General features: G+C 33.2%; 2 protein-coding genes across 3 annotated transcripts; one reads left to right on the top strand and one right to left on the bottom strand.

The window, feature by feature from the left end:
• Nucleotides 1-618: 618 nt before the first annotated feature.
• LOC137709228 (uncharacterized) lies at nucleotides 619-1143 on the bottom strand. The gene is made up of 2 exons (XM_068448326.1): nucleotides 981-1143; nucleotides 619-842 (listed from the first exon to the last, which is right to left on the bottom strand). The coding sequence occupies exons 1-2, from the start codon at nucleotides 1141-1143 to the stop codon at nucleotides 619-621; spliced, it is 387 nt and encodes a 128-aa protein (XP_068304427.1).
• Nucleotides 1144-7104: 5961 nt separating this feature from the next.
• LOC137708136 (agamous-like MADS-box protein MADS2) lies at nucleotides 7105-13233 on the top strand. Of its 2 annotated transcripts, none has more exons than XM_068447138.1 (8): nucleotides 7105-7452; nucleotides 11414-11495; nucleotides 11649-11710; nucleotides 11831-11930; nucleotides 12294-12335; nucleotides 12427-12468; nucleotides 12637-12779; nucleotides 12882-13233. In XM_068447138.1, the coding sequence occupies exons 1-8, from the start codon at nucleotides 7268-7270 to the stop codon at nucleotides 12964-12966; spliced, it is 741 nt and encodes a 246-aa protein (XP_068303239.1). In that variant the 5' UTR covers nucleotides 7105-7267; the 3' UTR covers nucleotides 12967-13233. The 2 variants fall into 2 exon arrangements, with proteins under 2 accessions (XP_068303239.1, XP_068303238.1); XM_068447137.1 differs by having other exon boundaries at nucleotides 11646-11710.
• The last annotated feature ends 12315 nt before the right edge of the window (nucleotides 13234-25548 follow it).

The raw sequence follows: 25548 nt of genomic DNA, 5'->3' as shown, positions 1-25548 counted from the left end.
TTTAGTACTTTATTTAAAACTAAGAGTATATTTATTTAATTTGGTAATTTATTTAAACTAAGAGAATCTTTATTCAAATGACATAAACACACCAAATAAAATTACATAAACATACCAAATAAAATTACAAACACACCAAAAAAAAAAAAAAAAAACTCACTAAATGAACTTGAAAAACACACCAAATAAAATTAAATAAACACACCAAATAAAAACAAACACACTAAATGAACTTAAGTATCTTGAGCTTGTTTCAATTCCCACTGGTGCTCTGTCAAGTCAATTTGTCAGGCATTGTGCATATATGGGTCATGAATCACAGTATATCGTTGAATAAGCCTTTCATTGTAACGTTCATCCCTTTGTAATGACTCGTGTTGCACGGGTTCTTCGGTGGCGTCATGAGCACAATATATTTGTGTTATGGAATTGTTCATCGTGCCTGGCTCATATTCATCAATGACATCATAATCGTACTCGTCTTCCACAATCATGTTGTGAAGAATTATGCACGTCATCATGATGGATCGAAGCGACTCTAAATCAAACATTCTGGCAGCACCCCTGACAATCGCCCAACGAGCTTGGAGGATACCAAAACAACGCTTCACATCCTTCCTACACCCCTCTTGACAACTTGCAAAGTGTTTTTCCTTTGCACTTCACGGGACATGGCATTGTTTTGACAAGCGATGACCACCTTGGGTAAATGCTGTCAGCTAGGTAGTATGGCCCGTGGTACTTATGTCCGTTGACTCGATAAGTGACTCTTGGTGCTTTTCCTTGCAGGACATCATTGAACACTGGGGATTGGGCAAGGACATTGAGGTCATTTTGAGCCCCTAGAACACCCAAAAAAATGTGTTAAATCCATGTATCAAATAAAGCCATCGCCTCCAAAATGATATTTTTTGCTCATTTTTTGTTCCAATAAGCTCATTGCCATGCACTTGGATAGTTTTTCTAGGTCTAGTGTATACAGTCGATGCTTCCAATCATCCCAGGAAAACCTCGCATCTCAGCCTTCTTCAGAAGCCTTTGCAAGTCCATCTCATAAGGTTTCCAGAGGTACTCTGCAGTGTAGAGAGATTTGATTATGGAGCAAAACTTCATCAGGGACTCAAGAATGGTTGATTTCCCCATCCTCGCTATCTCATCCACTTAGTCTGCAGATACTCCATATGCAAGCATCTGCAAGGCAGCATGAATTTTTTGCTCAAGAATGAGACCCATAACATAACACCAAAAACATCATTCTTTTGCACAAAGTAAGAATCATGGTTGCAAAGAACAATCATGATTTTATTGAACAAATGTCGATCCATTCTAAAACGATGTTTAAAGTACGTATCAGGAAATGCACTATTACAGACAAAATAATCATCCAAGAGATTCGTACCTCGTCGTTGCCTGCTTCTATCAAGGTTTGCAAAACGGTTGGGCCTGCAGATCTGAGCCACAGCTTAGAAGACTCGACAGGAATGTGAGGCTCTTTGGCTTCTTGCTTCGTCATCTTTCCTTCTACACTCCTCATCCTCTTCGTCTTCCATCTCATTTTGGGTCACCTGGAGATTGAACATTTCTTCGCCTTGCTTAAACAATTATTTCTCTTGCTCCTTGATTTTCCACAACATCCTTGAAGAAGAAGACATTGTAAGAAGGAAACAGAAAGTATGAATAATGATAGAGATTTTGAATTTGGTGTGTGATTTCTGGTTTTGGATGGTGGGTTATATGGAGGAAAAAGAAAGGATTATGTTGTAGATAATGCCACGTGGCATGCCGTGATTCGTTAAAAATCTAATTGAAATCTATCCTCAAAGATTGTCTTCAGATTGTGACACGTGGCGCGACATGATTGGTTAAAAATCTTATCGGAAATCTATCCTCAATGATTCTGAAAAGGTAACGACACGTGGCACGAGGGCATTGGATAAATATCTTATCGAATTCTATCACCAAAATTTGTCTTCTCGGATAATGACATGTGGGGCAACGAGAACGATTAAAAATCTTATCCAAATTACAAATAAAATTATTTTATAAAATAAAAAAAACTAATATTTTATTGCCTATTGTCTATTGCCATGACTATTCAGTGTAGGGGTAGAGATGCAAAAGACAGTTACTATTCATTAGAGGCTATTCAATAGTTACTTACCCTAGGGGCATTTGCAATGGTGGAGTTGCTCTAATACATATACATGTTTCATAAATTTTTATGCATACTCGTAACACAAAGTATACTAAAATATCTGTCGTAGATATACAATTCTGAAGTCTAATCTGAAGAGGAATAATTTAGGTGGGTTCCACACACTGAATAATTGTACTCATGCATCTTTAACATCATGCCCATGCATGGTTGTGGTTCATAACTTAAAAAAACTGTCGTACGTACCAAACATCACTTTAATTCCATATGCAATGTACCATGGATTCTAATATTCCTATCAAAGAAACGCCATTCAGTCACTTCTCATGTCACCAAAAAAAATTGTAGAAATAATTATGTTGTTGATATTTTAGAAGATAAGGGTTTGTTTGGAAATATTTTTAAGGTGACCGAAAACACTTTTAGTGTAAATATTTTTGAGTTCCAAAAATGCTTGAAATATTTTCTGCAAGAAGTATCAATTATGCTTTTTTTGCAGAAAGCACTTGACTTCAAGTGCATTTCCAGAATTAACTTGCATTTTACTGAGAATTGGTTCTAAAAATATTTCACCAAAAACGTTTTCAGCTATTTTAAAATAACTATCAAACTAGCCTTAATTTTTTTCATTTTCTTCTTAATTATTATATTTTGATACCTAACAGCTAAACCCTAAACCACGAAGATACATTACGTGAAAGATCACGTATATATGCTCATACGAATCGCATGCATATTTTAGTATTTTACCGTATATAATTTAATAAATCGACATTTTAGAGATAATGTATGTGTTATTAAAATAAAAATAAAAATTGAATAAACGATATTATCTACATTAAAGGGAGGGGTATCTTTAGCCTCAAATTTTATCTTTGACTAGAATCAAATCTAAGATCTCTCACATATATATAACAAATTTTTATAAAAAAAAAATGTTATATATATATATGTGTGTGTGTGTGTGTGTGTTTGTCAATAAATGAAGGAAGAAAAATGAAGAAACCCTAATAATTTTGTCGAGGGAAGAGAAAAATTTCTTCCAATGACATTATTACCCCTTGTCTGGGAATCGAGTGCTAGCGAGTTGTGGGGACGCAAAGGACCTCAAAACCTGAGGAGGTTGGTATTGTAATATTCTTTCATTCCTTTAATTTCTGAAATCTTTTAGGGAAGTTTTATTTGGATTCATTTGTTTTATTTCTATCTACACCAAACTAAAATAATTTTTTTCCACCAAACTTACAAATTTGCCCTTAATAAATAAGAAAAATAAATAAGAGCTCGTTTGTATGTACTTTTAAAATGACTGAAAGTGTTTTTAGAGAAAATATTTTTAGATTCCAAAAGCATTTTTAAGTGTTTTCTACGAAAAGCATCAGTTATGTGCTTCTTCCAGGAAACACTTTAAGTGATTTTCTAGAATTTATTAGCATTTTTACTAAGGATTGTTTTAAAAAATATTTTCATCCAAAGCGCCTTCAATCATTTTAAAAACATATCCAAACGAGCTCTAAATAAAGATGGTGAATTCTCTCTACACCAATAACCTTAAACTCACCGCACCACTGCACCTCACCATCTTTTCATACGAACCCAAACCAAACAATGGCAAAATTTTATCCTGATCGAGGTCGTCGACGATGGTTAATTCCTTCCATTCTTTTTCTTCTTTTTCTTTTCCTCGCTCTTCACATAACCTTGAGAAGAATGTGAACCACCATGCATTGTCATGGCTCCACACCATTCTCCATCAACACCAATTTTCAGCTGCCCCTCTCTTTCCTAATTGATCGAATCCGAGTTCGCATAAAGAAGCAAGAAAGAGAGAAAGGAGAGCATCGATTGGGTTCGTCGGAGTTTCAATTGTGTCTACCGGAAAAAAAAAAAAAAAAAAAAAAAGGAGCGGTGTCCTGGTTTGCTGGGCAGCGTGAAACCTCCCAATGTGTTTTTCTCGATGGTGGCTGGAGCATATACAAGTTCTAATTGTTTTCAAATCCTTTTTATTTATTTCAGGGCAATGTTGAAATTTTATTAAAGAAGTTTTTAGGTTCAATGCAGATGTAAAATAAATAAATGGGTTCAAATAAAATATTTCAACCGTTTATTTTGTATTCAATTATATATGAAGAAACCTACCTGCCTTTTATATATATATATATATTTATTTATTTATTTTTGTGGCCGCAAAAAATTGCCTGGAATTGTCACATATGCCATATACGTTCCATCAGTTGTTGCAACTTGAAAGAAAATCACACATCTTTTTCCATTTTGGGTATTGGATTATCCTGCACCCACGTGGGCTGTCTTCATATGGCAATGTGGTTGTGAATTGACCGAACTACCCATCCTCGAGTACATGCCTTTTCTTTTTTGACCATGCAATTTGAATGCCCTTCTTGCATTCGGCAAATCTGGTTTGCCCTCCGGTCGAAGCAACGTACCACTTCTGGCTTTGTAGAAAAACCAATCCTTGGCATCCTATTTACGCGTCTGGTTAGACTTTTGACAGTGCTGAAGGCCCCACTATATGCAATGGATGTTATTTACTTTCCTACTGTGAATGTCAGCCGTTGGATGATGACCTGGTCACAAGCATGAGAATCTCCGTATTTTGATTTCGCACGACCTCATTCTAAAGTCATTCCCTACAAAAAATGCTTAACTGGATGATGCATGATCTAGTAACAAGCATAAAACTCTATATTTTGGTCTCACACTGCCTCATGATGGTTTCACGCTGTGTGAGAATTGTGGTAACCATGTAACCCTATCAAACAAGGTTTATCTTCTATATAAGGCTGGTTAGCTAGCCATGTCAAAGTTAAAGGTTAAGGACGCTTTCGTAACCCTTTTGTTCTTGAAATGGTTCTTTCATTCTAAAGTTGGTGGTTCATTGGTTCTTGTCTCTTACATTATTGTGGTTATGGTAATACATTGTTTGGGGTACTACATTCTCAAAAATTAAGGTATTGAAAGAAAATAAAGTTTGAATGAGAATTCATTCGGTGCGGGAAGAAAAATACAACTAAACTAACTCTTACAACGTAACCAATAACTGTAACGCTTGTAACAATATTATTTACTCTTGCGGCTAATAAATTTATAATTAGGATTTGATGTGTCTCAAATTCTTTTTCACATCTCTAATTTGGCAAAAACTTGATAGAGGTTGCTATGTTGCAGGGTGCATTTTTTGGTCACCAATTTTATTTTCTATTTTAAAAAAGAAAGATCAAGCTAGTGAGGAACAAACAGACCTGTTTCAAGGTACGTGACGAGAGATTTTTCATTGTAGCGAGAACATGGATCGGTACACCAAGTATTATAATATAAAGTGGTGGGATACTTAAAAAGAAATTTCAACTATTGTATTATAATACTTAGTATACCTAACCGTGTTCTTTAAACACTAAAAAAAAAAAATCACAAAGTGACCGACGTTCTACTACTTGTGAGAATAATAGATATCATACGGGCCATTTTTAACTCGAACAGGTACAAATGACCACGCGCCATATTGCGTGTAGTACCACCTCCCAAATCATTTGTGAAATATGATCTCTTTTTTCTTTTTTCTTAATGCTTATTTTTATACTAAGAATCTCGAGGATGGAAGATTCGAACTTAGTACATTTACAGCAAGATAATGCTCTTAACTAACTAAATGACATGCTCATTGCTAATGTCCTTTAGAGAATATTTTTTTTTTTAAAAAAATAATGTTTGTTCACAAGCGTCTTGACGTGATTAGGGTAGTTCTTCAAAATGGGGCCACAAAGTTTTTATTTTCTCACATGATATTCAAATGTTTTGAAATCATATTAATCTATGAATTGTGGACTTTTAAGCATTTTGGTGCTTCATTACATGGACCTACAATAGTCATCACGAAGCTTCTTCTTCTTCTTCTTAACCCATTCTAAATTTGTATCCCAAAACGACAACTAGTTACATAGTTTGCCATAATGTTTCAAGTGTGGCTTTTACACCCCAGAAATGTTACATCATCTATCCCGACATCAAACTAACAGGGGTTTTAATCACGATACGTTCCTGAAATCACATGGATCAAAATGGTTCATGAAACTAAAAATTTCGGAAAGGCAATGGAATAACCAAATTGATTTGTCACACTCATTTTTAGGGACCAATTATTGATTAATTTTCAATTTCAAAGACCAACCATGACAAAATCTCAATTAACAAAGGATCAACCATCCATGCAGTCAAAATATAGATTGATACAATTTCAAAACCTCATGATGTAATTTTAATATCAATATCTATATCATATCCATTCTTCTATACAACTACTAATATCTAAAAATATCCATTCTTAGGATGTCGTTGAAAGCCATGATTTTGTAATCACCCTAAACAAGAAATAAGGAGTGGAAATTAGACTAAACCATATACAATGGCCAACCATAATAATTTGATTCAAACTCGTCAGGAAACTGACGAAGGACAACCAAAATAATGATTTCATGTTGCAAAATTGTAATGGTCAAATTAGTAAATGACATAATTTCAGAACAGTACATGTGACACAAAAATCTTTTCTTTCAAAGATATATGTGGTAAGTATGGAGACATACAGAGACAGCCAAACGCGCTCAAACTGTGATTGGTTGTGGAATTCTCTCACACAGAAGAAATAGTACAAAACAAAAATAAAATAAAAAAGGAGACTTTATATGAAACTATAAAGAACACAACCCTAAATTTCATTTCAGAGTTTCTGGGTGTAGATTGGAACCTGAGGTTATTGACCCAAAAGAAAAATCAGGATTGGAACCTGAGGTTAAGAAGATAAGCCATCACTCAAGAGACAGAACTACAAGACAACCAGCTCTAATCTCTCTCTCTCTCTTCCAGTCTCTCTCTCTCTCTCTCTCTCTCTCTCTGTAGGGTTTTCCAACTGAGTGAGTATCTAAGTTTCTCTTGCGTTTCACAAATTTGGTTACAGTTTGGTACTGACCTAGAAAAGGAGGATCAGTTTGTACCAAAGAGAGAGAGAAGAACAAGAAAGGGAAAGAAAATATTGTCAAGATCAAAACTTTTGGAGATTAGATACACAAAATAATATTTTTGGTAATTAAGGACATGGGGAGAGGAAGAGTGGAGCTCAAGAGGATAGAGAACAAGATAAACAGGCAAGTCACATTTGCAAAGAGAAGAAATGGGCTTCTGAAGAAAGCTTATGAGCTCTCCGTTCTCTGTGATGCTGAGGTTGCTCTCATCATCTTCTCCAACCGTGGCAAGCTCTATGAGTTTTGCAGCAGCTCTAGGTAATTCCTTATGTATAATTATATGGTCTGATCATTTTTTTTATTTGCTTCTTTAATTTCTGGATTTGAGTTGGGATCTGTTAATTGCTCTCTCTAGTTTCTTTGATTTCTTCGTGGGTTTCATTGGGATCAATATTATACGATTTTAATTGCTTCTAGGCTCTATTAGTGCAAGCCTTTCACAAAGATTCTCTCTTTTTAATTGTTTAATTAATTATTTTTCATATAGCTGATGATACAAATGTTGATTTCTTCAAGGTTTCATTTGGATCCATATATATGATTTTAATTGCTTCAACAAGTGAAGGCCTCTTTCATAATTTTCTCTCTTTTATGCTTAATTGATTAATTTCATAAGCATCTATTTCTAAATTTTTTCTTTTTCTTGAAATCAAATTTTAGTGCTATATATATTGAAAATTTTAATTATACAGTCTCAAAAGGCTGATGATATTAATTTTAAGTTCGATTACCAAAAAAGATTAATTTTCTTATCCTTTTCTAAAATTAATTTTTGTGCTATATATATATATGTGTGTGTGTGTGTTTGTGTGTGTTTGTGTGTGTGCTGTTTAGCTAATTAAGGTGTTAAGTTTTCATTTAATTCAGGTATCTGGTTTCACAGAGTGATTTTTTTTTTTTCATTTTTTCGGATACTAATTCTTGCATTAGATGTTTAAGGTGTTGGGTTTTCATCTACTTCCATCTATCTGATTGCACCAAATGATATTTTGTTCAATTTTTGGGGCAAACTCTTGCATTTTTGGGATACTAATTGTTGCATAGCTAATTAAGGTTCTTGTTTTTCATCTAATCTCATATACCTGCAGATTGCACAAACTGATATTTTGTTAGTTTTTTGGGTACTAGTTCTTGTATTACTGGATCTGAAGCATAAACATTCCCATTTTACTTGATCTCTGGAGTTTTTTCTTCTAACTTGATTTCTTCTTTGCAAGAAAGGACTGTCTCCTTTTTTTTGTTGAATGAAAAAAAAAAAATTGTCTTTATATTTCTTTGCAATTAAGTTCTTCCCTTTCCATGTCTAGAATCTAGTTGTGAAATATATATAATTAGGGGAAATATTTTTGAAATATCATATAAACTTTTACACTTTTTTTTTTTTTAGTTCAAAACTTATACACCTTTTTAATTAAATTTGTCATATGAACTAAAGTTTTAAACAATTTGTCATACAAACTTTTTGAAATTATTAATTTGTCATCTCATCCTTTGTTAACCAAGTGTGAGAAGCAAAGAAACTGACAGAGAAAGTAGAGAGAGAAGCTCAGAGAGATAGAAGCTTAGAGAAGAAGAAATGACAAATTAATGATTTCGGAAAGTTAGTAGGACAAATCACTTAAAATTTTAGTTCACATGACATATTGAAATATGTGTATAAGTTCATATGACATTTCAAAAAAAATTCCTATAATAAAGAAGTAATTTTTGCACTCCAATTTTCTCTCATTTCATTCATCTCTCTTTTTCTATCCTTAGGGCTGAACAAATTAAGGGGTTTTAAAGGGGGGGGAAATACCAAAGGGAGAAGTGCAAAAGCAGAAAACGAGAGTGTAAAGATCGTTATTCTATAATTAAAATTCATATAGACTTATTTAATTAGATAAAATTAAAGTTCATCTTTTGCACTATCTTGTTCTAGCTAGTCTCCTCGTGTGACTTGATTGAGTGAAAGAGAGGATGGCGGATTGGCTCCGGAGGTGTGAGTATCAAACGCCCGAGATCATAATTATCCTATATTTCTTTCCCTATAGAATTTGGGACTCACAGTTCTGTGGCATGGCTTTGAGAAAGTTCGTTGCGATTGTTTTTGTTCTGAAATCCGTATATTTTGACACATCTATCAGTAAAGAACTCTATCTATTGCACAGTGGATTATAAGCTGTGTGACATCTTTCAAATCATGAGTTAAAGAGAAATTAAAGTTTTTCTTCTTTTTGCTTCACCACTTCTTAAAGACTGTATTTTTTTATTTCTCTTTAGCATTCTTTGTGATTATATATGTATGTCTGTTGTGCATGCAAATCATGTTTGTTAAGTTTTAACAGTGGAAATTATAGTTTTCCATTGTGTTCTTGAGAAAATATTTAGGGTTTTGCCGTGTGGGGGTTCAGGATTTATTATATTTTCAGGTATGTGTAGGATATTCATAAACCAAACAGATTTAACCAAGAAGTGGATGGCCATATCCATTGAAACAGATAGTATACAAAATTGAAAAGAAAATTTGGTTCAAATCCAATGCAAGGAATGAGAGGCAAGTTTTCGAACTAATTAGTTTGGTATATACGTACTTTCTAATATGAAAAGATGTCCAATCAGAACCATACATTTGGTTTAAGTAAAAAGTTTCAACAAAGGTATTTTTGTAATCTTGATGAAGATATTTGATAAAGGGTGATGTTTGAAAGACTAAATTTTGTAAATTGTTAATAATTGGATTATTACTTAAGTATTGATTAACATGTTTATTTCCTAATGTAACAGGTCATTTGGTTTAAAATTTTGGTGTCTCTAACATTATCTTATGATGAATTTGGTTTGTGTCATTATCTTTTTCTTTTAATATAATTTATTTCAAACAGAATTAAAGCCCTTTACGTTTTGAAATAAAATTCTTGTGTTTATGTTCTCATGCCGTGAAAGAAAAAAACTAGTATATTTGTTGTTAATACTAACTATAAGGATGTAGTTGTATTATGTTGTCAATTTCAATTGTCGATCATGTACCTTTTTGTTTTAACCAGTTGTCCAATTTTAAAGTTTGACAACACAATACGCAAAGTTGTCCTGTATGAGAATTAATATACATATAACTATGTAAGTATTAATATATTGTTAGTTAACCCTTCTTGAGTAAAATGAGCAAATCCTTGCTTTATTGTAAATTGTAATGGAGTTATATTTGGGTAACTGACTATGTCACTATTGGTTGCTAGCATGAAAGAATGGGAATATTTGAGACCAAATCTTCTGCTGTCAAAATAGTGCAGTGACTTTAATTGTTGACTGACACGTATTATAAACTTAACTTTTCTTAGTTTTATTGTCATAAACTTAATATATGTCAAACAATGATTGGGGCCACAGAGAGGCCACACCTATTTTGGGTGTAGAAGATTTTATCTCGGAATATTTTTGCTCACCACCCTCAAGTAATGATGATGCTCATCACCCTATGTATTATCGTTAGATGAGTTTAATTTTCGGAATCTGTTAGTGGATAGACATAAATCTCAAAATTTAAATTAATCCAACAATGATAAATAGAGTGATGAGTTACTACCACTTGAGCACTTGAGGGTGATGAACAAAAATGCAACGATAAAAGAATACACGGCATATTGATATGCTAAATACATTAGTTAAGATGACTATTCTGTCATAAATGCATTAATTTATACTTTGTAGAATTAATTTTCTGTATCAGAATTATGCATGGAAAATTAGAAATTAACAAGTTTGTTCTTATACTATCATCATATATTAAACTTTTGATTTATAATACTTCAAGTAATAAGATATTATATTTGATGTTCCTATTTTCTTGTAACTATAAATCGTATCTACGTTTGTATGATGAGTGAATATATACAACTAGCTAAGCCTAAGCAATCACTTGAAACGTGCCAAGTTTATATCAATCTTTTTATAAAAAAATTAAAAAAAAAAAAAAAAGACATGTAGTTGGTTTCGTTACGGTAGTCCACTATTTTGAGAGCCGGAAAGATTCACAGAAGTATATCAGTTTCCCTGAACAGGTTTAAGTCAATTGAGTAGGAAGTTTTTGGCTATATGTCTTTTGTGGGGAAGGAAATAGTTCTACAACATGGATTTACCATGCATGCCATGGTTTCTTCTCATACCTAAAATTTTGGATCTTTTATTATCCTAATTAACTGGTCGTTTTCTTTTCCTCCTTTTCTCCTCCCTTCTTTAGCATTCTCAAAACGCTAGACAGGTACCAAAAATGCAGTTATGGTGCAGTGGATCAAGTTAACAGACCTGCAAAGGAACTTGAGGTAACACTTAACAAATTGCTAGTTTTCTGTACTGTGTATAAATTTAAAACCTTTTACTCGGCCTTTAGAATGTTTGGCTTATAGATTCCTCTCGCGTAGAAGAAACAGAATGTGGCTAATACATTTTTGTTGCCATGCATGTATATATAGCAGAGCAGCTATCGTGAGTACATGAAACTCAAAGGTAGATATGAGTCCCTACAACGAACTCAGAGGTAAAGAATCATTTGTGAATTATAAATTAAGCACAATGGACAGTGGTCTTCATGGAATTGTTTACCGCTTAGAAGTTAACATTTTTGAAGAATAATTTCAACTTATGATGAATCATATAGAAATCTTCTTGGTGAGGACTTGGGTCCATTAAACACAAAGGAGCTTGAGCAGCTTGAGCGTCAACTTGAGGGCTCCTTGAAGCAAGTTAGGTCCACTAAGGTAACACCAGTTTAAAATCAAATGAGTTATGCATTCACCATATGGCAGATTTTATCATGCATTTTTAGGGCCCGTTTGAGATTCCTTATGTCCAAAACACTTTTTCTCTTAAGTGCTTCTGCTCGAAGTGATTCAATAGAAACACAACAAATCTTTTAGTAAAAGTGCTTTGAGGATTCAAACAACTTTAAGTTATGCCTAGCATAGCCATAACCACTTTTCGTTATTTGGAAGCGCATTTAGCCATTCAGAAAGCGTTCTCAAGCAAACCCTTCAGACTTTAATGAAGTATTGGCTTGAACTATCCCCTTCAGCTCTTTTAGGAGATGTGGCATTAATCGTTCATCTCATCTTGCTTTGCAGACCCAGTACATGCTGGACCAACTTTCTGACCTTCAGAACAAGGTATGTGCATGCCTTTCAGTTTTGCTGAGAAATGAAAGCATTGCAGCTTCATGTGCTTAAAAGTAAATAATATACCTTGTTCTAATTACAGGAACAACTGTTAATAGAAGCCAACAGGGATTTGACAATGAAGGTAAATTTCTGTCTCATGGCTCACTGTTAAATTATTAATGTGCTCTTTTAATTGCAATGCTGTCATTAGTATGAAAAAACTAACAAGTCTCACGACGGTCCAATATGCGCTTTTTATTAATTTAGAATATATGACATGAAATAATATTACCATATGAATATATTGCAGTTGGATGAAATTAGTTCAAGAAATCAACTTAGACAATCATGGGAAGGTGGTGACCAGGGTATGGCATATGCAACCCAGCATCACCATGCTCAATCCCAAGGATTCTTCCAGCCTTTAGATTGCAATCCCACTTTGCAAATGGGGTAATTATACTAGTATTTAATTTTTAATTATTCATCTGAATAAGTTATGTTAAACTACATTAATAGCTTAATTAGATGCTAATTACTTTGATTAATTTACAGGTACTCTGCAGCGGGGTCAGAGCAGATGAGTGCTACAACTAATGCCCAGCAAGTGAACTGTTTCATCCCTGGATGGATGCTTTGAGATTGTGCTGATGAATCTGATCAGTGCCTCTAATCACTCATAAGAATGCGTGCCCAAGTTTATGCTTTTTTTCCTGGCAATATATAATATGCATGTAACTTATTTTCACATAAATTCAGCAGTGACTGAATTTCAAGGGGACCTTTCAAAGGCCTAAAGTCCTTTTAACGTTAGTTACAGAGGGCTTAGCAGAAATTCACAATATTGAGAACTCATTTCTTGCTTTGAGACTATGGTTATAAAATGTTTTCCTCTTTTTCAAAAGAAGACTATGGTTATATATGGTAGGATTGGGGGATACGCTTGTGACATATTTTGACATTAACAGTTCGGATCTTTGAAATACACTATGAAGTGGGTCATACAAAAGTGTCAAAGTATGTTTCTTCGAATCCTAACTCATATATATATATATATATTATTATTCTCATGCACATTAAATATTGTACATAAAGATGGTAGACCTTGTAGGAGGATTCGAAATTGAGACACGAGAAAAATCTTAGAAAAGTCTTAGTTTGTCGTTTGCTTTTGTTGGACCTTAGTTGAATCAAAGGTCTCTGAATTATGTTAAGACCAGTCAGTTTTTGAAAAACAAAAGTTGGGCCTATATGTTTGTGCTATCCTTGGGTTTACAACGTTTTCATTACTATAAGCCGATGTAATTTGGTTACAACTTGAGCCCAATTTAAAAAAAAAAATTAAAATTTATGGGAGCCAATGTGGGTTGATTTGGTTTTATTGAGAGAGAGAGAGATGGGGGTATGGATAGAAGTGGGTGAGATGTCTTTTTGTATGAAATCACTTTAAGCCCATGGTTTTTCTTTTCTATTATTTTATTGAATTGTGAATATATAGCTAAATTGTCTTTTTACACTTTTTTAATCAACAAATTTTTTTATTAATAGATAGGTATGAATAAATTTTTTTTTTAAATTATTTTTTTTAAAGAAGTAGGTAGATAATATCGTTTATTAAAAAAAAAAAAAAAGTATGTGGATATATTAGAGGACTAAGAGATCATGGAGCTCTATTGAAAAATTCCTTAAATCACCTTATTTGAGAGAGAGGTAACGTGGGGCTTGCTCCCAAATTTATTTCAATGAATTGAATAGTTTGTTTTTTAATCTTTTGTTTACAAAGAATTCGAGGAACACAATTTTTTTTTTCATTGAGACAAACATAATATTTTAAGAAAGGGCAATATTATTCAGACACACAATACGGATTTCTTTGTTGATCAACTCTTTTATATAGGCGATCATACAGACCATCCAAATGACAACCGTTTAATTAGCGGTTAAATGGCTTCATATTTAAATGATATTTTACTACATTGGTAATTTTTGAAGGAAGACCAAAAGCTAAATACTTTGAATGACGGAAATAGCAGACGGAGTGAACTCTTAAGAGTGGTCTCAAGTAATGTTACTTGAGGATCCTTCATTGAATCTACCACCCTATACATTGATACATAAACCCCATAAATAGGTGCATATTCCAAAGCAATATGAGATATGGTCCCGTATATGCATGTGCTAGGTCACAGAGATTAGAGATACATCTTTACGAGGTTTGATTAACAACGTTTGATTCATTGGGAACTTTAGTTTTGCTTACAATTATCGTAATTTTTCCCTTTTTTTTTCCAATCAAATACTACAACAATAACAATCAAGTTTTATCCCATTAGGTGAGGTCGACTATAAAAATCTTAGAACGTCATTGCGCTCGGTTTTGCTTCAAGTCTTCTGGTAGCTCCAGTGACTCCATATCTTTTTTTGCAGTCTCTTTAAAGTCTTCATATGTCTTTATCCACCCATTTTGTCCTGAACGTCAGCATCATAGTCGCATCTTCTAAACCAGAACATCCAATCAAATAACAAGGTGGAAAAAAGGACCACTTTCATAAAAAATCAATCAAAATATACATACTTATATAAGGATAATGCTAAAGGAAGGACCACTCCATTTAACTAATGTTTGATTAGCATCATCACTACAACTACGTGTTCACTTTTTGTTAGTTAATTTACATGAGTAAATCATTCCATTACCATATGTAGAATATTGCTCTTTAATTAGTACTAAATATCCAGCTTAATTACATTACATGATGTTTTGGCCCCCCGTCTCTCAGCTTCATTTACTCATAATAATAATATGCAACTTTCTCCGACATCCTTGAGTATTATCCACTATTAATTGCATTATCTCTTTGTATAAAATTCTACATGTGATGGAAGAGTTCAAATCTTATGTACCCAAAAGAGGTGTGACCTGCCTAATTTTGTGATACATGTCCACTCACTTAAACCAACTTAACAGTGTCACCTCTCTCTTATCACCTGACTAACCCTTCATCTGCCTTTCCCAACCCTGCCGCTGCCATTTGCATCCCCAAACCTCCCACCATCACCATCTCCCAAATTCCGGAAAATAGAAAGCTCTGCGGCCCCCTTTCTACAATATTCCTTCATCTACCATATTATTGGAGAGATACCTCTGCAGCAGCCCCATCTTTTTTTTCTTGAGTACCTCCCAGCACTGGTTACTCATGTGCACAACAGATGCACACGCATCGTTTCCTTCTAAAAAAAAACCATCATCTTCGACGGATGCGACCAGGAAGCTTGAAAAAATCAGCATTGGCGATGATTTGATTCAGCATGCATGGAACGAGAGCCCTAGATTCTCCACAGTTCAATCAAGTCACCAAGTGGTTCTATCAATCGTATTAATCTTGATAAGTAGAGATCTTAACACGAATACATTATTATTATTATTGTTGTTGTTGTTGTTTGTTGTTATTATTACTACTACTACTACTATATTATTCAATCATATTAATCTTGATATATACAAAAACAAAAAACAATAGAAGGCAATAAGCAACAACAAAAAATGGCATGGCCAATAACCTAGTCGTTCTCCTTTTGTTTGGAAAAAAATCGTTTTGTTAGAAAATTTAGACTTTTTATATTAGCACTCCACAATATTGAATGCACACCATATTAAATTTTAATACTAAATGATTTATGTATCCTACTATGCAATGACAATTTTGACCTTATTAGGTTTTAAAAAATAAAAATTTTCTAAATACACCACAAATCACTTTTATTATTTATCTTCTTCAATTATCGAAACTTCTCCCACCCTCCATTTTTTTATGGTTATTTTCAACTAGGTTTATCTAACAGAATAGAAAGTACAGAGCATTTAGGAAGCATGAATACTACAAATTGGATGAACACATATATCTGATAGCTATAAAATTTGTTAGCGAACCATAATATTTGATATCAAAAATGCCTACAAATTCGTAAGAGCTTTTGGTTTCATTACACAGGCCAAATATTGCTTCGTAAGATACTACATCCAAGCACAACTTAAAAGTTCACATGTATCAAAATCATCATCAAAAATTAATAGGCTACATAGGCAAGCCCTTGCCTGAACAAAAGAGTAGAATGAAAAACAAAATCATAAGACGTTTAATTTCTAAGATGTTAGAGCGTGATTCGGATGGTGAAGCAGTAAACTCGAGTCACAGTTCAATGAGCCAACTAAGCCGTTTAGAAATAAACGAAAAAAAAAATCATAAGACATTTAAAAATGAGTGTTATAAGATTTGAAAAATGTGGGGTATATGAAGAAAATGTGAGGTGTATCTTGAGAATGTAGGGTATGAGGGTATTATAGGGAAGTATATGAGGTGTATTAAGATAATTTTTAATTAAAAAAAACAAATGTAGGGTGTATTAAGTATTTGAAGTTTATTCAACAATACGTAAGATGTTAATATAATAAACCAAAATTTATAAAAGGAAAAAAAAAATAAAAAACACTTTATACTCCTATCTAGCTAGGAGTAGGTCTACAAATTATAATGTTACGAGGATTAACGTAATAATTAGAGTATAGTTGATATTATTTTGATTATTATTTTCACATTGATATTTATAGACTAGTTCTGAACGGACCTCTCTAGTTTCTTCTCCTGATCGAGAAGATCGAGTTTGCACTCATTGATATATATATAGCTACCTGCACGCAGAAAGAAAATTCAATGATCAGAGTTCACGAGACACACGGTGGCGAAGCCACTTGAGGACTAGGAAGGTCCGCGCCTATTCTAAAGTTTCTTCACCTTATAGCTTCTGTTTGAATGGTTTTGGTTGGATAATCTACATTCTTCGATTTATGTGCTTTTCTTCCCAATTAGCCTTATAGGAACTAGCCTTCCTTATTAGTTAGTTCACCATTTTGCATGATTTGTTTTACAATGAAACTACACATGTATGGAATACATTAAGAATTTATTTTGAAAGACAATTTTCATAGCTGCATTTTGAACCATGATTATTAATTTTTGTTCAACTTGTATGTAAGAACTTATAAAAAAAACTTAAGTGCTTATGATATCTCAATTTTTTTTTTTTTTTTTGTGGCTCCATTACTCTTTTTTTATTAAAATTTTCATTACATTACAAAAAAAATGAAACTTTTTTCTCCCACTAATTATATTATTTTTGTCCAATATTTCTTTTATATAACTTGGAGGCCCCCATAACTTCTATTTCTAGCTCCGTGACACACATGCTATACGCTGCCATGGGTGCATTGCACCCTTCTGCCTATCTAACTCCTCACATACGCAAGAGTTCATTGGCACGTTGCATTTGCAACACGAAAGTTTCTCCCTCAAAAGTGAAAATTGCCATGTATCTATGTAACTACACGTCCCATGTGAATGTAATTTGGTAGGTATTGCAGCTAGATGCTACTCGATAGTGTGAAATGTGTTTGTGATAGCAGATATTTTTTTCCTCCTTTTAAAGTACAGATCGGTACTGGTACTAAAAGTAAAGCATGGCAGCAACGATCATGTCTCTGTTATTCTGGGAAAAAAAAAAAAAAAGTGTTACCGCGGGGAAAGGGATGATCCCAGCTTAAACCAACAACGAAACTCAAATTTAGAAGATGAGAAATCCATTAAAAACAACTCTTAAAAGAAGTAGAAGTTCAGAACTCTTGAAAGATCATGAACAAAAGCTGCATCATCACACGGAAGACAAGAATCTCATCAATGAATTCCAACATGACCGCCAAAGTTTACTAAACAATTAGTCACTTGATTACCTTCACGATATATATAGGAGAAAGCCAAATCCCCATGGAAGAGAGAATTGTTAATAATTAGACCAATCAAACGATAAAGGGTTTTAGATCCTCGGGAAATCCCTTTTCTTAATACCCCCTATTCTCCTTTCATCCGGAGCTGCCGTAACTTGGACTCATCATGCTAGGCCAAAGCTCCTGAAAAGATCTATTAGAAAGAAAATGCATTGTTAGAGCATAATCGTACTCAGTCCAAGAAAAATGTCAACCTTTCTCCGAAGCCATATTGACAACATGATCTATGGCTCGAAGCTCTGCCTACAAGACAGTAGCAATACCAAAGGCTCATACAAAACACCTCATAGATTTTGGACGCTCTTGAAGGCCTATCATGCACTTTAAGCGCTCGGAGGATGCAAAACTCGTTAACGGAATTTAATATCATTACCCAAATCCCATAAGTTCATTTTAGAAAGGGTAATGCTAGAGAGAATAAATTTGTAGGCAAAATTTTGTAAACTAAATAACATAGAAGTTGATTATTGAATTATGACTTAAGCGTTGATAAACATGCTCACTCCTATTGATGACACATCATTTAGTTTGCAAATTTTATCTACAAATTTAATCCCCATAATATTATCCTTTTAAAAATTTGAAGGCGAATGCCACTAACTAAATAATAGAAAATAAATAAAGTGCACAACCACCAAAAAAGTGAGAAGTCTTCCTTTTTATCGCACTTGTTCTCCACCCTACTAATTTGACATTTTAGGAGGACTTCATTGTTTTGTAGCAAATGGTCCCCTCTCTTATGCATCTAGCCGTACGAGGTCAGTTGTATTATTAAAAGGTATGGAATACGGTGCTTTGAAAGAGCTGTAAATACCAATTCCAAGTTCAAGAGTAGGATGGTAGCAGATGCCGGAATGTCCAGCTAAAAAAATAAATAAAGGTCTTAGTACTAATGGGACCAGACCACTAAAAATGGATCAGGGGTATGCCCCAATTTGATTTTTTGACCCTTTTATCAATTCAACACCAAATTTAATACTGAACTTTTTATAAACTAATTAAAAAGGTAAAAACCAACAGTCGATAACCACACAACCTATCGTTGCCGACGGTGCTCCTCGTAGCCGGCAAAAGCTTTCTTCCCTTTCTTTTCTTTCTCTTGAAATTCCGGTACTAGATCATATGATGATCGATCCATCCCGTCAAACAACAAACAATGTGTGAAGTTTGAAATTTGGGGATATTTAATTGAACGCTACAGGACCAGAGGGGACGTTGAGGGGGTGCAGAAGGTGCAGTCACACAGGATCTCAAATTTGAAGAGGCCCTCAAAATTTTTGTCACCTAATATTTTTATGAAATAATATTCTATATTTAAAATTATTTTTGTTATGAAATAATGTTCTATATTCAAAAATTGATTTTGTTAGCATTTTAAAATCTCATTTTACACTCCTTATAACCGTAATTTTTTTCCTTTCTAAATATAAAAATTTAGAGAACAATAAGAAATTTTGAGTGCCAATAATAAACCATAAAAGACGTTATTTTTTTTAATATTATTATATAATAATGTTACATGTTCAAGTGAAACTTCAAAGTTAGAGTTTTTGAAGTTTGTTTTCTTGTTTGATTGTTTAGTGAACGTTATGTTTGTAGCTTTTTTTACTTATTATTAATGACATTTTTAAAACTTTCAATCAGCGAGTGCTAAATTTTGTTTTGATTTAAGTGATTGTTTTTAGTGTCAATACATTGTCTTACACTTTTTAAGACTATCTTAAGGAGGGGCACTTTTATAAATTTTACATAGAGCCCCCAAAATCTCAAAGACGGTCATGTACGCGACGATGACGAATGTCGATACAACTTCGCCGGCAAGAGAGAGGAAGAGAGAGATATAGAAAGAGAGGAAAGAAGCTTTGCCTCGATGAGGAAGAGCTATATGGCCGAAATGCATGGTGGGGAGGTTGGGGTTGGTGGCAGCAATGCTAGATTGGGTGAGGTTATTGTTAAATTTATGCAGTGGTTTTTTGTTTTTCTTTAATTTTTCAGTTTTTTTATTTTTAGTTAAATTTTATGCAAAGTAACCATTCTGAATTTAAAATTAAGTGAAGGAGTACGTGTTAAAAATTAGGGAAAAGATATAAACGAAACACATATATGGGAAAACAAACTCACAACCCTAAAAATGAGCCTTAAGGATTATATATTGCCAAAAAAAAAGGGATTATATATTGTCATCTTTAAATCCACTTATATATATATATTTAAATCTCAATTACCAACAAAACTATTTGGACTATAAATAAAAAATAAGATTTGCTATGGGGTTTATCTATTTTTATTTACTCAAATGAACTTTTAGCCCACAAACTTCGAAGCTCAAATCAAGACTTAGACGACCATATCAGTTCTCTTTAACCTGTCTGAGGGCTCGAACATGGTTCTCTTTGAGGCGGGTTTGCCACGTAGACATCCAGGGCTAGGGAATATCTTGCCCCCTAAAATGCAAACACACACGTCATTTGACACACTGAGATCACGACTACATCGTGTTAACCGTCTCAACACATAGTTGAAGGTCACCTACCAGGAATTACTGTCATTGCCAACGCTAAATGACTGATATATCCCTGATCTAGCTCAGCCATATGATCGAGTTTGCTCATTCTCCCCTGCCTATGAATAGAACCAAAAGCCTTCAAGCTCGATACGCTCGTTAAATTCAACCTCTACGTTTAAACAAAACCTTGATTGATTGAGTGATTCTTCAATCAATCCAACTGCTTTGCAGCACAAACTTAATTGCTCTTCAGTAAAACTCTCGTAGCTTTTCAGCTACAATCCCAAAGGCTTCCTTCGAAGCAAACACTGTCTATGATCCCTGAGATCTAAAACTTGTTAGCGCTGCGACTCTGTGGTATGATTTTCTTGATGTGCAAATTCAACCACCTTGATTTTCTCTCTGAGGTGCTTTGTACTAAATCCAACCTGACACCAGTGATATCATTCGACTCCTCAAGCATTATCTTGCTCTTCAAAGCCTAAATCTTGCTAGATTTTTTCTGCTTTCTTTATATTTCCAGTCAATTTACATGTCAAGTCATGTAGCTCGACTCATCTGCCTAGATTTTACTTTTGTGAACGTTTTGTAATTGACTCCATCATGAAATGATTACATTGTGTTTCTCGTTTTAGTTTCTATTTCGCTTTTATTTACTCTTTTAGGCAAACATACACGAAACTATACTGAACCTTAAGTCCTCGTTCACTTGAGGCACATAAAAGAACTTAACTGAACCAGCGTCCCACTCGTTGCACAATCATTTGGTTAAGAAGTCAGATTAACACGCAACTTCACACACAGTCAAACACAAACAATGTTTGTTGGCAGCCTCCCGCAGTCGCACGCCTATTTTCTTTTTTTCTCTCAAACCATCTTGTGACACTGAGACCGAAAACAACACTCGGAAAAAATAGATATTGAACCTAATCTAGATTCCGTCTGAGTTTTGAAACCAACGAAAACTCTCATTACTTATCCTAAGCCTAGACCACAAAATGAAAATCATGCTTTACTATCATTTTAAAGTATTTTTTTTATATTTCCTTAAAAATATGAATTGTCAATATCTCGTCTCTTTAATAAAAAATAAAAAAAGAATTAACTTAGCTACATGTTATACCACGTAATTTTTGAATTGCACTAATTTAACCTCTTCATCAGTTTCAGGGTTTCACCGTCTAGTTAAACATTTAGTGCTGCGTGACATAGATTATGTTGACATTTAAAGCAACGTTGACTGCAATTTCATTGTTTAGTACTTCACTCTTTTAATAATTTTAAGAAATTGACGGTCAACATATGATTCAAATGTGGGTCCAGTCTATGCTACGTGAGGACATAATGTCTAATTAGACGGTAAAATTAAAGAAAACGTTAAATTGATGCAATTCAGAAATCATGTAATGTAATATGCGAAAATTAAAACTCGTGGCTCATTTTACAAATGATCCTCAAACTTTGTGGTGTAAAGTGAGGTTAACCCAATATAAAATTAATGAACAAGGTCAACATGATGCATGAAGAAGTTAGTGGCCAACTGCGGCCACAAACCACCACAAAAGGGAACATAAAAGTAAACAAATTAATTACTCAAAAAAAAAAAAAAATTCAATTCTAGGAGATCTTTCCGATGAGGGAACACACGAGACACAAGTATTCATTTCTACATATGGGTTCGAAACATTATTGTGGCGCATGACTTCCCAAACGAAAGAAGAGACCAAATCCGAAGAGTGCATGAAAGTTCTTTTTTCAAAAGACCAAAAGGCAAATACAAACACAAGAAGCCATCTCACTAACGAAAAGTGAACAATGCCAAAAGTGTTTCGTTAAAACTTCTTTTAATTAATTTGACAAGAGAGACTAACCCAGCAGCAGCAGGTAACAATTAGAAAAGAGATATAATGATCCCTCCTTTTTGTCTTGGCAAATATATAGTCACCAAACTACTTTCCCAAATATAGTTGTTTTATAATTTAACTAAAAAAAATATATAGTTACCAAACTACTTTCCCAAATATAGTTGGGGCAGCACCCACGTTCTACAGTTACCTCATAATTCCCTTTTCAATTGATTAAGTTTGACTAACAACTAATCCGCAGTTTTCAACATTAAAAAAAAAAAAGGATTTTGACGCTTATGTTATAATTAGAAAAACTTGGGACATTGTGTCTAATACGATGATGTTACATCAAAAATTGTTTTTTTTTTTTACGCAAATTTTCTTAAACAAACCTATCAACCCGATATTGATAATTATGTAATTAAAATAAATGTATTGTTAATAATATGAACAACATTTTATAGTTATTGATATTTAGGTGATTGAATATATGCAGTGCTCAAAGAGCTCGACCTAAGATTCCATCCTTGGATGTACATATTTATTTTCTAGATTTATTGTGCATAAATCTAGTAAAGAAATAAAAAATATATATGCCGATATAATTGAACGTGGCTTTATTGCAGCTACTAATAGTATTTTTCCTATGTGGTTATTATGGATAAGGGAAGTCATGAACAAGAAAGTTAATAACGTAGGAGAAAATAAATGAGTATGAGATCAACTACCTTCTAATGCATCTTGTTTCTTCAGGTATTGAATTACAAATTATAATATGAAACCTAATTGCATAATTTTTTATTTCGTATGTTTTAGTAAACAAACAAAAATCATAAATCAAAATAATCAACATTTCAGATAAATAAGCATGCAATTGTATATGTGGGCTAATTAAAATGAAATCCCATATAAATAGTTCACTAGTTATAAAGCCCTTCAAGAAAAATGTAAAAGAAGACTCTTCCCATTTCCCTTTAACGGTGTGGGTGTGGCCTGGAAGCTGCCATACTAGATGAGCACCCTGGTGCTAGATAGGCGTCACAAATTATCATCAGTTCGTATCTTATATTTTCTGCTTTTTATAAAGTTAAATAAAATCTTTTCGGAAAAGAAAAACAAAAGCAATCAATCATTTAAGTTTGAGACAAAAGATTAAAAGGGTTTTTTTTTTTTCTTTTTTTGACAAGTGATAGGATAATATACATTAAATTACGCATAAGGATTACGAAGAAGTGTGGGACATCGGATTCAACGGCGAACGCGACAAGCCACTTGAGATTAAAAGAGTGAAATGGATAGAAAAATCTTTTAATCCTTTTTTGTTAAAAAAAAAAAGAAAGTAAAATTCAAGTTTTTATTTTTATTTTGTTACCGATTAAATAATTAAATTAAAGTCATCTAAAGTTTTTAGATGAGAATTCGAACTTGAATACGAAGAGTAAGCACATTGCTCTAACCAATTTGACTAAATCCATGTGTATACACATCTAAATTTAAGTTGAAGATGCTTGTGTTTCACTCCTCTTTCCCATGAAGATACTCTTTATCTTCGTCATATATTTTTCGCGTATGAAATTCAACTGCTGGTGATGTTGATCTGACTGGATAATTTTAAAAGAAGAAGTTCAATCTTAGTCTACTAATTTTCCTTTAATGGTATAAAACTGAATTGCTAAATGTTGATCTAGTGTGCTGTTTGACTTTTGGGTATAGGTTAACAATTAGGAGCTTTTCTTCTCTAACCTGTCTCATGTGTGTTAAGAAAGCTATAAAATTGATATCTATTTTTAATGACATTTTAGCCAAAATAGTTTCTAAACTTGACATAACTTCTCATTCTGGTCCTTCAGATTTGAAATCAATAGAAGTGATCAATGAGTTTGTCCACCATCAATCATTTTGGACCTTCCGTGAAAAATCTCTGTTAAATAATTAAGGACTAAATTGACAAAAATACCCTCCATTTAATAAATAATGAGCCAAAATGATTTGACAAAATTTGAGGGTATTTTGTCATTTTGGTCTTATTTAATAGAGATTTTTCACAGAATAACCAAAATGATTGATGGTGGACAAACATAGGGACCACTTCTATCGATTTTAAATCTCAGGGACCAAATTGAGGAGTTATGCCGATCTCATGGATCATGTTGTCTAAAAAGCCATTCTTAATATACTAAAAATGGTAGAGATTTTTATTTTCCACATAAACAAAGCTTGGTGGAGCTGGCTGGTTAACCTATCATGATTTGATTCGATACAAATTGGTGCTGTGCATAGAGAAAAAAAAATCTTGTTCAATGTGACAACACTATCAGTGTTACAAATTTAGTACAACGTGAATCTACCAATTATATTAAATATAATTTTGAGTAATTACGAACTTTCCCCTATTTCTGGTGGTTGTTCCACTTCTGTTCTCAAACATGTCTCTAAAGTTTTAAAGATATGTATTAAATGAGACAAAAATGACTTCATTTTCAAAAGCTGAAGCGCAATTCGATTCGGTTAATTTTTTGTTTGTTTAAACATACCGTAGGGTCAACTATGTTAGCTCAAAAAATATTTAGATCGACACCGAATAAGTTGATATAAAGTTTTCTATTAACCAATATAACACTAAAAACACTCCTATTGAGAGCATATGTAACAAAAGGATAATAATTAAAACATATTATTCGGTTATTCTACTACACAACTGATTTTTTTTAAAGTACAAACAATTTTTTTTGTTCATTTAGTTTTAGTAGTGATTAAAAAAAAAAGCTCCAAATTAAACTGATCAATTTGGGTTTGGTGCTTTCATTCTTCTTTTTTTTTTCTTTTTTTTTTTTTTTTTTTTTTAAGAACAAAGGCCTATAGTACTCCTAAAGAAAAATGGTTGCTTGCCAAGTGCCACCAAATGAAAGGGCGTCCTAGACATATAGATGAGTTATCGAATTCGCTTTTTGTTAACAAAATGAGTTATCGAAATCCCTTTAAAAAGTGGTCGCATGCTGTTTCATTAATTTCTTTTATTGAATGTAACTT

This window comes from Pyrus communis, chromosome 11 (assembly GCF_963583255.1).
Source record: "Pyrus communis chromosome 11, drPyrComm1.1, whole genome shotgun sequence".
In the NCBI taxonomy this organism is placed as follows: domain Eukaryota; kingdom Viridiplantae; phylum Streptophyta; class Magnoliopsida; order Rosales; family Rosaceae; genus Pyrus; species Pyrus communis.
Note: the sequence above shows the minus strand (reverse complement) of the source record. Positions and strands in the feature narration are given on the sequence as shown.

Coding starts and splice junctions, on each gene's coding strand:
- LOC137709228 (XM_068448326.1), bottom strand. CDS start 1,143: ATGGGGAAATCAACCATTCTTGAGTCCCTGATGAAGTTTTGCTCCATA. Junction 843..980: donor GATGATTGGAAGCATCGACT/GTATACACTAGA, acceptor TGGGTGTTCTAG/GGGCTCAAAATGACCTCAAT.
- LOC137708136 (XM_068447137.1), top strand. CDS start 7,268: ATGGGGAGAGGAAGAGTGGAGCTCAAGAGGATAGAGAACAAGATAAAC. Junction 12,336..12,426: donor TTTCTGACCTTCAGAACAAG/GTATGTGCATGC, acceptor TTCTAATTACAG/GAACAACTGTTAATAGAAGC. Junction 12,780..12,881: donor AATCCCACTTTGCAAATGGG/GTAATTATACTA, acceptor ATTAATTTACAG/GTACTCTGCAGCGGGGTCAG.